Genomic DNA, 12,285 nt, shown 5'->3' with positions numbered 1-12,285 from the left:
CACATCTTATTTATATAGAACAAACGTGACAACAGGTCAAGATTAAATAGAAAATTTTACAGCCGAATATAATGTACAAATGACTTGTACCAATGATTTAGTCTTAATTAATTTTAACCATGGTTGATTTCCTGTTTGAGTTGTGATGCTTTTATTTTGAAGGCACCGCTTCCCGTTTAACTGTTAGCGCAAATGCAGCTTAACGGCAATCAAAAGAGCATAGATGGTAACGGAGCTTATAAAATATATTTTATTATGAGCAGCTTCCTTGATAGAGGCACAAGGTATGTTTATTATAATCTAAATAAACATATGCTACAAATTTTGTGGTACTCAAACTATGCATTTTAATTACAAAAGTAAATGTATTTTACTTTTGTAAACTTTTTTAAGTTAAGATTTATTGCCATTAAACTTACAAGTCATCAGTAAAGTGTCATTCTTCATTCAGGGCGGCATGCTACAAATTATTAGGCCTGACTTGATTACAAAACCTTTTGCTTCTCTCAGCAATTTAATACTTGAAAATTAATCAGTGGTATTTTAATACTGGATGATAAAAAGACTAAAACAGACAGATAAAATGACATCACTGACGAAACCCATTGGTTTCTGATCGACGTGCGTGACCACTGACTGAGCAGGTGACACCAGGCTTAACTATACCTGACTGTTAACCTGGTCTGGCGCAGGCTAGCGGTTATAAATCGCCGTGGTAACTTATGTGCTGCTGCTTTTGTAAAACCGAGTCCAGTCACAGCCAGGATATTCCAATCCGCTATCCTGACACAGCATTCGGGTTTCCACTTTTGCCACTCTTTGAATGTTTCAGCTCATAAACAAGCTTTAAGAGGAATCAATTTGCGAATTAAAAATAGTACTTTTATGAATATTTAGTTTTCAAAATGTAAGACCAACATAAAAATGTCTGACATTAAGCTTATTTGGCAAAATACCACTGGTATAATTATTTAAATTTAAAGCGATTAAAAATATATATTTTTGTCCTTATCAATATACTCAGAGAAATATATTTTTTCTGCATTTTCAGTGTGAAGATATATTAGCCTACTGCATAAGCATCTTTGCCAGTCATGCTCGTAAATGTATGAATATTCCCTCATGCTTCCCCCTGTGTCAAAGCTTTTGAGCAGAGGTGGAAACCACTTGGAGAGCTACGTATCTCTGTGCGTCTGCTTCTGACATCACCCCTTCTGAAGTTACAGATATGGCAATGCCTCTTCTGGAGACAGCTTAGTCTTCTTGAGACTGAAAGACTAAAGCAGGCGTCGTTATGTCGCTCAACTGGTCGTCCAAGGAGCAGAAAACCCAGAACCAGCCGTCAGCGGGTGGACAGAAGCGAGTGCGCAACGACGCGGGGAACAAGGTGACAGTGGTTCTCGGTGCGCAGTGGGGGGACGAAGGAAAAGGGAAAGTTGTCGACCTTTTGGCCACAGAAGCTGACATTATCTGCCGATGCCAGGTAAATATCAGAATTTGGGATTTCTTATATAGTGGTTTCAGTGACATATGCCATTTTTTTGAAGGAGGGTTTGCACATCTTAGAATAAAAGCGGGCACTGACGTTCAGACTGGTAAACACCTGAAAATCAGTTGTGCTTTCTGGAACCCTCATGTTTTAGCAAGTTTTTATTATTGTTCGTTAACTGATTTAACAATAATGTGTGGCAAGTGTACCAAATGCCATTAAATGCAACAAAAAGTGGAACCTCCTATCCATCTCATGTCAAATAGTTAGGAAATGTAACCTCGGACAGGTTTGTTGTCCAAGTACATTGACACACAACACTCTAGAGGTCAATCGTACACGGAGCCCTTTCAGCAGTTGGGGTGTTGTGCTTTCTCCACTGTCAGGAACTGGTACCCTGTGTTCTGCAAGATTTAGAGCCCCACCCTCCGGGCCGGAGAGGTCACATTCTCTGGCTGGTTTGATATGTGAGAAGGCCAGTCTAGTGGGGGAAAAGAGCAGAGTGCCAAGCCTGTTAAATTGGGTTATGGAAAAGCTTGGTCGTTACAAAATGTCACCATGTTTCCCAAATATGAGACTTGTCATTGCCACTAAGTATTCTGATGTAACAATTTAGTATTATGTATTGACACCCACTGAACCTTTTCACATTTCTTTATGTCACAAGCACCAACCTCAATGAGGATATTTTATGAGTATTTACCCGATAGACCAACAAAAGATGGTATATAATTACTTACTATTCTATTACATTCATAATTCCATAATTACTATGGACAACAATAATCTAATTTTCTTCACACATTCTCAGATGAATTTAGGTCTGGACTTTGATTGAGCCATTCTAAGTGTTTTGATCTAAGCCATTCCGTGGAAGCTTTAGTTGTATCTCTGGTGTCCTTATTCAGTTTAAAGCCAAATCGCTGCCCCAGTCTCAAATCTTTTGAATGTGCTGTATGTAGCGTCATCCATTTTACCATCTAACTATGACCAGCGTCCCTTGATGCTGCCAGCATCATGTTTCACAGTAGAGATTTTGTGCTGAGAATAATTTCCAGTTTTAGTTTCTTTTGCATGTATTTCCTAAATTCAATTTCCATACAATCTAACCAGAGGACTTTCTTCCCCATGTTTGTCTTCAGTAGGGACAATGGAAAACTGCATATAGGATGTCTTATGACTATAATTGGATATCCCAAAAAGAGTATACAATTATGATGGAAGAAAATGGCAAAATATATTCCTCCACCAGAGCTATTCATCTTTGCAGCTAATCCAGAGATAGCATGGATCTCTTGGCTGCTCATTGGATTAATTCTCTCCTTTCCCAGCAAATCAGTTAAGGTGGATATTCTTGGTAGATTTTCAGTTGCGCCACACTCGTACATAGATACAAACAGTTTTCATGTGAAGATTACTCCGAGAAATTTCCAAACTTTCATACATTGCGTTATATTCCAATCCGGTTTTAAACTTTCCCACAACTTTATCTCTGGCCTGTCTGGTAGGTTCCTTCATCTTCATGATGCTTCCTCGCTGTTCTCTATTCTCTTAGAACAGCTGGATTCATACTGAGATTAAATTACACACAGATGTGCTTATTAGTAATTAGGTGCAAGGGAATTGTTTGTGCTAGGTTTAGGGGTCACACAGGCTGATTACAAACCTTTACATTTTTGTCTGTAAAAACTTCCATTTTACACTTTACAGTCATTCACTACATTTTGTTGACCTATCAGATAACATCCCAATAAAAAAGAGTGACGTTTTTGATTATAGCATGACAAAATGTGGCAGAATTCATGAAGTTTGAATATATTTGCAAGATGCCATACATTTACAATTGCTGTTACAGGGAGGCAACAATGCCGGACACACGGTGGTAGTGGAAGGCAAAGAGTATGATTTCCACCTTCTCCCCAGTGGAATCATAAATACCAAAGGCATTTCACTCATCGGTAACAAGGCTTTACTCTTATGTCTTTTCAGGAACCACACCCTTCTCAGCTTTACTGAGTCTTTTCCTTTGATTCCTTTAGGTAATGGAGTGGTCATACATCTACCTGGACTGTTTGAAGAGGGAGATAAAAATGAGAAGAAAGGTATTTTGTTGAAAAATACTTTTTAAAAAGTCTGAAGTATGGTTTTGTGTTCTCTGTAGATCTGATTTTTATTCCATGACCAGGTCTGAAAGGCTGGGAGAAGAGACTGATAGTTTCAGATAGAGCTCACCTTGGTAGGCACATTTCCTTCAGATAACTATCTGTAGCAATAATTGTGTGTCTAACAGAATTAAATCTTATCTTTCCCCTCAGTCTTTGACTTCCACCAAGTTGTTGATGGCTTACAGGAGACAGAAAGACAAGCACAGGAAGGAAAGAAGTAAGGAATACAAGGAAAATCAGAATTGGATATGTTACTAATCTGTTCTAATCCTCATTAATTCTGTGTCTTATTTTCCATGACAGCATTGGAACAACAAAAAAGGGCATTGGTCCAGCATATTCCAGCAAAGCTTCTCGCATTGGGCTGCGTGTATGTGACCTGTTGGGCGACTTCAGCGACTTCTCCACCAGGTAACAATAAAAGAAAAATAGTCCAACATGTCAAAGTCTTTTATGTACATGGATTATAATATTTTGAAAATTATTTTCAGATTTAAGAATCTTGTGCATCATTATCAGTCCATGTATCCCTCCTTGACAGTTGATGCTGATGACCAACTAAAAAAACTAAAGGTAGGTGTGGGATTTTGTGAGCCGTGCAAAAGTATCCATAATCTTTCATAGCCCTTAACCTTTTTCAGTTTACTATATTTTATGGGGCAACGGGAATATACAAATTCATCCCTTTTACCAGTTATTCAATGTATTTCATTAGGTCTTTAAGAGATAGACAAATACAAAACAATAGATCATTGCATATTCAGTTCCTTTACTCTGTTGCTCTAAATAAAAATGCAGCACAAACATAGATCCTTTTCCCTTCATTTGAGGATTATGGCTCACTTGGTATTGGTTAATCACATTAAACTCACAAATAAATTGATTTATTTGGTTTTAATATGGAAAAAATTGAGATAATTCCAAGAGGTCATGACATGACATAAGGATAGCCACTAATGAATTTATTTATTTACACAATAATATGCACTGGGGTTTTTTGCTCTTAAATATGTCTCTCACTCCCTACCTCACCCTCCATCATAGGATCAGATCTTTAGATCAGAAATTAGGACGATATTTCACAAACATGGTAAAAGTAGCTCTTTCTAACATCGAATAAGTTAATCTTTTATATGTGGGCACTTGGAAAACATTAATCCAAAAGGTGTTTGATTGTGCAAGTTTAAAACATCTTCAGGAAGAGCATGATTTTTTTTTGTTTGTTTTGTTTTGTTTATTGGATTTAGATTTGTATCTTCCACTATACCAACATGCCTAAATACAATTCAATTATGTACTTGTTTCTGGGTTTTGGTGTTTTTCCCAAGATTACTATTGGACTCCATCTGGCCACCTAATCAGTATTAATACTTTTTGAAAGTATTAATACTTTTGAAAGTATTAATACTGCAAAACACCATGATTATCTCAGTTGGTATCTGTAATGTACACATTTTTTAAAAGAAGCGAATGAACAGTACCATGCAACTTTCATACCCTCCAACTTTGAAAGTTGCTATAAAAGTCTTTTGTTTCAACTATAAAAGTGTCTTGTTTCACAAAGGATTTTGCAGAGCGATTGCGCCCAATGGTCAGAGATGGAGTCTATTACATGTATGAAGCTCTTCATGGACCTCCAAAGAAGATTCTGGTTGAAGGGGCCAATGCTGCTCTTCTTGATATTGACTTTGGTAAAACTTCATTCCAAAGTAATCTTGAACACATAAAATAGCATGTTTTTAGTGAAGACCAGTGATGCTGCATTTTTTTTAGGCACATATCCTTTTGTGACTTCATCAAACTGCACCGTGGGAGGGGTGTGCACTGGACTCGGCATCCCGCCGCTCAATATTGGCGATGTGTTTGGTGTATCCAAGGCCTACACCACCAGAGTGGGAATTGGAGCCTTTCCCACAGAACAACTAAATGTAAGACCTTGATGTTTCATCAATAATTTGCTATCTGGGAAAATTTGTTTCTACTAATATTGCTAGCACCATGTGGGTATTCGCGTCTAAAAGTGTGATATCCTTGACTCAAAAGACTCGAAGGTGGTATTTTTTAAAAAAAATGTAAACCCAAAAAAGTATTGCTGAATCTCATGATCTCTTAAAACAAAATGAGCAATTATTTCTATTGCTGATAAAACAATACAACATTGGATATTAGTTATACTATGAGCTGCAACAATGTTTTCTAAAACACTTATTTTTGAATTATTTTACTGTTACATAATGCAGAATATTACACCTATCAGGAATTGTGCTCTTTAGAAAGGAACACAAAACTAGCAAACTGATATTAGCAACTTAATTAGTTGGACAATTTGCTGAAATAGTTATCCTGCACTTGGCTATGTAACAAGCATGCTGCTCATAGCTTGCTAATTGTAGCTGTAAATCTGGATCACCTAAATATTAGTATTGGTTGGAAATTCTTTAGTTTTCACATCCAACTGCCTGTGTTTGTTTTGTCACATTCTATGACAGAAAAATGTATCTGTCTCGATGAGGAAAGTTCTCATTTCAGTCATCTGACTGGCAGTGCACAGCAACAGGTGGAGGAGGGGCATTGCTGCTAAGCTTCATAGTTCTGCTCTAATACTTGCTACAATCTAAGGTGGTCTTAATGTTTAATGCTAGGAAACAAACAAACCTCAAAACGTCTTTATTAATCTCTGTTTAGAGTACATTAACCTAATTTGGGCTTGACCTGTCTAAGTATTTTAGAGGTTGAATGAAAGATTATGAAGTTTGGAATCCTTTTTTTTTTAAAGAAAGTGGGAAATACTTCTTTTGCTTAGGCCAAATTGCTTTCTTCAAATGCAATACCATCTTCATGTCATTACCAAAAGGGAGAATTTCCTTGATTTTTCTAACTGCTACCTAATTCTAAAGTGACTGGACATACAAATAAGCAAAAACAAATTTTGTTTCAGAGCAGCTGACAGATTGTTTCTTTCTGCAACATTCCCATCCTTAATCTGAAGAGCATTTTGGTTGGTAAATGGTGGTTAAAGCTGCTTTACTCTTAGCTCAATGCAGTAAGACAAAATAATTGCACCATCAGTCTTTCATTTAAATTTCTTTAAGGTACAGAAATGGTGTGATAGAAAATGTAAGAGTATGAAACTATCTTTTGAAAACCTTAGTATATGAGCCAGCATTGGAATTTTCAGTCTGACACGTATAGTCTGTAATTGTGTAAACAGTTTATTTCGGCTGGTGCAGCTGTCAGATTTCTCACACCACATATTCTTATGGATAAATTTAGGGCCAGATTCTTGGTTAAGGATATTCTTACTGTAAGAGTCAGAATTATGTTACCTTTTGCAGCAACTGACCACAGAGTTAAAGGTCTGGATGTCAAATCAGCTTCTTGCATGTGTGATGCATTAGTGTCATTTTCGTCTATTTATGTTGCGAAAGTAACTACTGCTTATTTAAACTGACGTCATTCAAGTCCTTGAAATAACAAAATAGTCTATTATTTTTTGTTCTCTGCAGGCAGTTGGAGAGTTACTCCAGACAAGAGGTCATGAAGTTGGCGTGACCACAGGAAGGAAGCGGCGCTGCGGCTGGTTGGATCTTGTCATTCTCAAATATGCTCATATGATTAATGGCTTTACTGCGTGAGTACCATGAGAATACACTTGTAGTCTTACACCATCCTAGTTACTGTTTCAAGAGCTAAAACTGGCTCGAATTAAGCTTGTTGTGTCCTTGTGTCCAACAGCATTGCTTTGACAAAACTTGATATTCTGGATGTGCTTGATGAAATTAAAGTCGGAGTTGCCTATAAACTTAGTGGGAAGAGAATCCCTCATTTCCCAGGTAATAAATAGAAAAGATTTATGACATTGCCTTTTCCAATACCCCATCTAAAGATTGAGAATGCCTGCTCTGTTTTACTTACAGCCAACATGGACGTTTTGCACAAAGTGGAGGTAGAATATGAGACCTTCCTGGGTTGGAAGACAGACACATCTGCAGCCAGGAAGTGGAATGATCTCCCAGCCAAGGCACAGAACTACATCCGTTTCATTGAGAACCACATTGGAGTCCCCAGTATGTCTGACGCGAAAATCCTAAATCTCCAAACTTCAGTTTCCACTGGAGTTCAAAGATTAACAATAAATGTCGTCTAGTAGGAGACACAATTAACAAATTCATTCAGCTTTTGATGATGACTTTTATAGCTCCTTTTGATCATCTGTTTCTCTATCTCATTCCAGTCAAGTGGGTTGGTGTTGGAAAGTCCAGAGAGTGCATGATCCAGATGTTCTAAACCAAAATACAACTCACGGAAGAAAGAACTGGCACAAAGGGGCATGTTTTAGCCACAAAGAAATGTTCTCTTTGAAAAACATTAAAAAAGATGTGTATACAACAAATGAGATGTGTCGATCAAGTGTTTTCTGAGGCAGTCAAACATACTCGGTTTTGAAGGTGCTACAATGAGCAGCAATATAAAGCTTACAAGAATGGTTTCAAAGCTATCAACAAAGTTTCTATCTATCTATCTGAACTAATGTATATGTATATAAGATTTCCAAAGCTTGATAGACTAAATTATAATCTAACTAAATTATAATCTAACCCTACGTTGAACTTCCCTTCAACTTTTTTTCCTGATGTGCCTGATGATAAAAGTGTTTGTTCACTAACAGAGCTTTGACATCTTTGTAGATTTGTATTAATATTGAAAGTAAATTACAAACAGGTGGACAATATTTACTAATTAGATTATTTCTGACTGCTTGATTGGCTGCACTAAAATTTAGGGGTAACTGAGTACAGCTGCATTAATACAAATGCTGCATTTTTCAGAACTCTATTTGCAAAATATTTTCCAAACTACAAATCATTTTCCTCTCACTTAAGCCACAACCTAAGCCTACTTTTGTTGGTCTTATACATACAATTAAAAGAAAATGTTCAAGTTTAAGTGCCTTAAATATAATATATTTCAATTACTATTTGGTAGTATAAAAATACAAACGCCAAATTTGTATTTGACACGAATTATTTATTTGAGAAATGTTTAGGCTAATTGTTGGTTGTTGGCTTTACTTTAGTAATGTTCCTCATCTTGCCTTTGACCCCCTACTGTTAAAACAATTTTATGTTCAAAATTTAAGCTGTGCTCTTCAGTTTCCAAATATTTCCAGTGTTAAAGGAGTTTAAAGCTTAGAATAAAATAATCTCTTGTAGGCTGTTTTTGATTCGTTTTCTCAAAAGAACTGAAAGCTAAAAAATCCCAGCGTAATCACTTACTACATTTTCTACGGTCCCGGAATGCAACATCATGTCCTTAAATGGGTTTAAAAGTTGATCACGTGGTACAAGAGCAGCAATCTGAGATTGGAGTTTTGTTGTCACGTGACGATAACCTGCTGTTTGTGATTGGCTGCTCTCTGCCTCCTGCCATTTTTCCCGCAATAAACAAGTGTGGGGGTGTTAGCGTAGCTATACACAGAGAACTTTGCACATTTACCAGCTAAAATGCCCAAACGAACTTGTCCTTTTCCTGAATCCTTCTCTTCCCAGTACAAAATACATATCGGGCAGCGGGAGATAAACAGTTACGGAGTGTTTGGAAATAAATATAGGCAAGAAATATACGGTAAGTAATGGTTGTGGACCACGGACCATCGCTGTTGCTCCCTGTTAGCCACGGTGTTAGCTTCGTTGCGCACATTTGCTTGTGGTTCTCTGCATTTGCAGCTGCTGTTTACGCACTTGTTTTTGTTAAACAGCTGGTTGAGTCTCTTGTATGATTGCTTTACTCTTCCCCTCCCTTTCTGTCTCTTATAGAAAAGACAAAGAACCTGCTTTTCAATGGTGCGAAAGCTGTAGTGGGGAAAATATGGTCTGGAGAGGAGAAGTGCCCAGATTCACAGTTTAAAGAACAACACACTGCATGCAGTCAGACACTCCTGAGAGGACAGACACTTATTGGGCAGGATGGGAAACTCACAAGAACACATGCTGTACAAGGTAAGTTCAGACTATTGGTCTCATGGTCAAAAATTATGCACAGCAAAGCAATTTTAAATATTTAAACAAACGTTGTGAAGAACAACATCTCATCCGCAATACACGTGGTGCAGGACTAGATCATAGGCCAGAGAAACTTTCCTGATAACCGTTATAATGCTGCCTGCACAATAGTTAGGTTTCCTGTTATACCAAAACAAGCCTGAAACAGAGAGGATGCAACCGGAAGAATGGTTTAGGTTTTGTACATTTTTGAAGCAGAGTATAATACATGACTCCCACAATCTTTTTGTTTATGCACTTTTTAAATGCATAAAGATTGTGCATTTACACTTTTGTTTGTTGTCTGTATTTTGTTCTCTAATTTGTGTTTTTATTAACTACTGTCGACAGAGAGCAGTTTGGTTCGTAACTGTGTGCCCAAGCATCCAATTTTTGACTCCTAACTTGAAGTACTTCCACATATTAGACATTAACCTGCAACAATTTGGACAAAGCAGATACTACAGCCACCATACTTATTTTAAATCAGTAACAAAAAAGCCAGTAAAAGTTTTGATCCAAACACTACTGACTTTTAAAGGCGCTTTATGTTCCGATCCATAAATGCTTCACAGTTGCAGGAAGGTGAACTCTTCTCACACCCAGCGGTTTGAAGGAATATGGTAGTGGTAAATGTAATTAATGCCACATCTGTTGTTGTTTCTACATTCCCCTCACTGGTATGACTGGTAGGTACCAGATCCTTCATAAAGCCAGGATCTACAACATTTGCTTTTAGATTTAGGGTTTAACTTTGATTCAAACCATTATTTCAGCTGAACTCCAAGATGAAATTGTTTCTTGACTTCTGTTGGTTTTAAGTAATTACACAGTTGTTTAAATATGTATTACACCAATAATATATCTACAATACATGGCTTGGATGAGCTTACCTGTTTTCTTTTTCTGGCAGAAACATTGTTAAACAGTTAATGCTTTGTGCCAGCAGATGTCAGGCTTGGCCTGTGCTTGCAAGATTGCAAGCTTTTAATGTCTGAGCCTAAATGGGTGTATTTTTATGTAGGTGTGCCGGCGGCTCCCACAGACTGCTGTGTTTGTCATAAAAATCAGGGTTCCAGGACGCTGTGTTCCCAGTGTGACAGACTGGCTTGTGCTTCTTGTACCAGACAATGTTCCAGCTGTTGCAGCCTGTGCTGCTCCATCTGCACCATCATAGAGTAAGTTTAACTTCTCCCCTGTCTTTACTTGTACATTGTCTTGCAAAAGTTTTAATGCTGCTTGAATTATCTGGACATTACAACTACAGACTTTTCTTGGATTTAATGGGATTGTAACAGTGACCTTTCCTGTAGAGGTCCAACAGTCCAGCTGTGTTTATCCTGGTATAAAAACTATTAATCTGCAAAAGCTTTAGATAAAAATTTGACAGGCAGGTCATGTCAAACTTAAAGGAACAAATGAAATCTCAAATATTGAAGAGCTCACAGATCATTGAGAAAATGGGAATAGGATGACACAACTGCAGACCTACCAAAGTATGGCCAGAAGCAGCCATTGTTGTGTTTATGGGAACAATGTGGGAAAAGAAACATTTTTGAAAGAAAATAACTGTGGAAAAGGTTATTTTGTTAAATGAGACCAAATATGAAAATGTTAAAGGGTTACAGATACTTATTAAGGACACTGTATATGTTGGTGTAAAATGCCTTTTTGTACATGTGTTTAGTAATGGTAGAAACTATCAGAGTGACCTTTAATCTTTGTAAGTATACCGGAAATATTTTACACTGAGTTTCAAAAAAGGTTTGTTAATAAAACTTTTACTAGATGGCATTTCTGTAAGTAGGCACTGAGGGCCGCAGATAAATGTTACATATTCTCATGACTGTCATTACATTTACTGCCAGAAGGGGTAGACCAATCCTCCCAAGGCTGCTTTTAAATGTTTTCATTTTACTTTGGTCCTTGAATTTACATTTTTCTATCTTTGCTATTTAACAACATTGATTTACTCAATTATTTTAGCTTTAATTTGAGATCTGAAATAAGCAATTTTGCATTAATAAATATATTTTGAGTTTCATGCTTGATTTGCATTAAAGGGATAAAACACCAGAAGCTGACTGTATTTTCTTAAATTGTTGCTGATAACTCTTCACAAATCATAAAGTCTTCAGATATCTTCAATAAATTGTACTTTAAATGATTCATATTTCTCCAGCTTTTTTACCCTTGTGTTAGTGAACCAAACTGAAGTGAGAAAGTTAGATGTTTAATTCTGTTGGACTAATTAAGCAGCTATCAACTGATATTTAACATTTTAAACCCTCTTCATTCCAGTTACAGTGGACCATACGATGAAGTGCTATGCTGCAGCTGTTCAACATAACAAGGACCAACAGGAAGGATCAGATTGAGTACTTGATCATGTAAAGTTGCCCCCACGAGATATTACAAAGATTACAGTGTAAACTTGTTTTTATGATTGAAATGTATTCTTGTATATATGTGTTTCATTCTGTAATGAACTGAAATTAAACTTGAATGTTTTTATTAAGTCTATTTTACTTTGTAAATTTTATGTTTTGACTTGGTATTGCATTAAATAGCATATGTTCTAATTTTTCAA

General features: G+C 36.8%; 2 protein-coding genes across 2 annotated transcripts; both read left to right on the top strand.

The window, feature by feature from the left end:
• The first annotated feature begins 1,166 nt into the window (after positions 1-1,166).
• On the top strand, positions 1,167-8,047 carry adss1 (adenylosuccinate synthase 1). Its single transcript, XM_028001695.1, has 13 exons — positions 1,167-1,483; positions 3,345-3,447; positions 3,529-3,591; positions 3,675-3,725; positions 3,805-3,871; positions 3,958-4,065; positions 4,146-4,227; positions 5,219-5,345; positions 5,428-5,582; positions 7,161-7,285; positions 7,390-7,487; positions 7,572-7,721; positions 7,889-8,047. Exons 1-13 carry the CDS (start codon positions 1,295-1,297, stop codon positions 7,939-7,941), a joined length of 1,371 nt encoding a protein of 456 aa, XP_027857496.1. The 5' UTR covers positions 1,167-1,294; the 3' UTR covers positions 7,942-8,047.
• Positions 8,048-9,061: 1,014 nt separating this feature from the next.
• On the top strand, positions 9,062-12,285 carry siva1 (SIVA1, apoptosis-inducing factor). The gene is made up of 4 exons (XM_028001522.1): positions 9,062-9,279; positions 9,471-9,653; positions 10,720-10,873; positions 11,997-12,285. Exons 1-4 carry the CDS (start codon positions 9,159-9,161, stop codon positions 12,043-12,045), a joined length of 507 nt encoding a protein of 168 aa, XP_027857323.1. The 5' UTR covers positions 9,062-9,158; the 3' UTR covers positions 12,046-12,285.

The sequence above is a fragment of the Xiphophorus couchianus genome, chromosome 19 (genome assembly GCF_001444195.1).
Source record: "Xiphophorus couchianus chromosome 19, X_couchianus-1.0, whole genome shotgun sequence".
Lineage (NCBI taxonomy): Eukaryota > Metazoa > Chordata > Actinopteri > Cyprinodontiformes > Poeciliidae > Xiphophorus > Xiphophorus couchianus.
Note: the sequence above shows the minus strand (reverse complement) of the source record. Positions and strands in the feature narration are given on the sequence as shown.

Excerpts from the sequence above, each read along its gene's own strand:
- adss1 (XM_028001695.1), top strand. The coding sequence starts at position 1,295 with ATGTCGCTCAACTGGTCGTCCAAGGAGCAGAAAACCCAGAACCAGCCG. Across the intron at positions 1,484-3,344 it reads ACATTATCTGCCGATGCCAG|GGAGGCAACAATGCCGGACA; the intron begins GTAAATATCAGA and ends TTGCTGTTACAG. Across the intron at positions 3,592-3,674 it reads AGATAAAAATGAGAAGAAAG|GTCTGAAAGGCTGGGAGAAG; the intron begins GTATTTTGTTGA and ends TTCCATGACCAG.
- siva1 (XM_028001522.1), top strand. The coding sequence starts at position 9,159 with ATGCCCAAACGAACTTGTCCTTTTCCTGAATCCTTCTCTTCCCAGTAC. Across the intron at positions 9,654-10,719 it reads AAGAACACATGCTGTACAAG|GTGTGCCGGCGGCTCCCACA; the intron begins GTAAGTTCAGAC and ends ATTTTTATGTAG. Across the intron at positions 10,874-11,996 it reads TCCATCTGCACCATCATAGA|TTACAGTGGACCATACGATG; the intron begins GTAAGTTTAACT and ends TCTTCATTCCAG.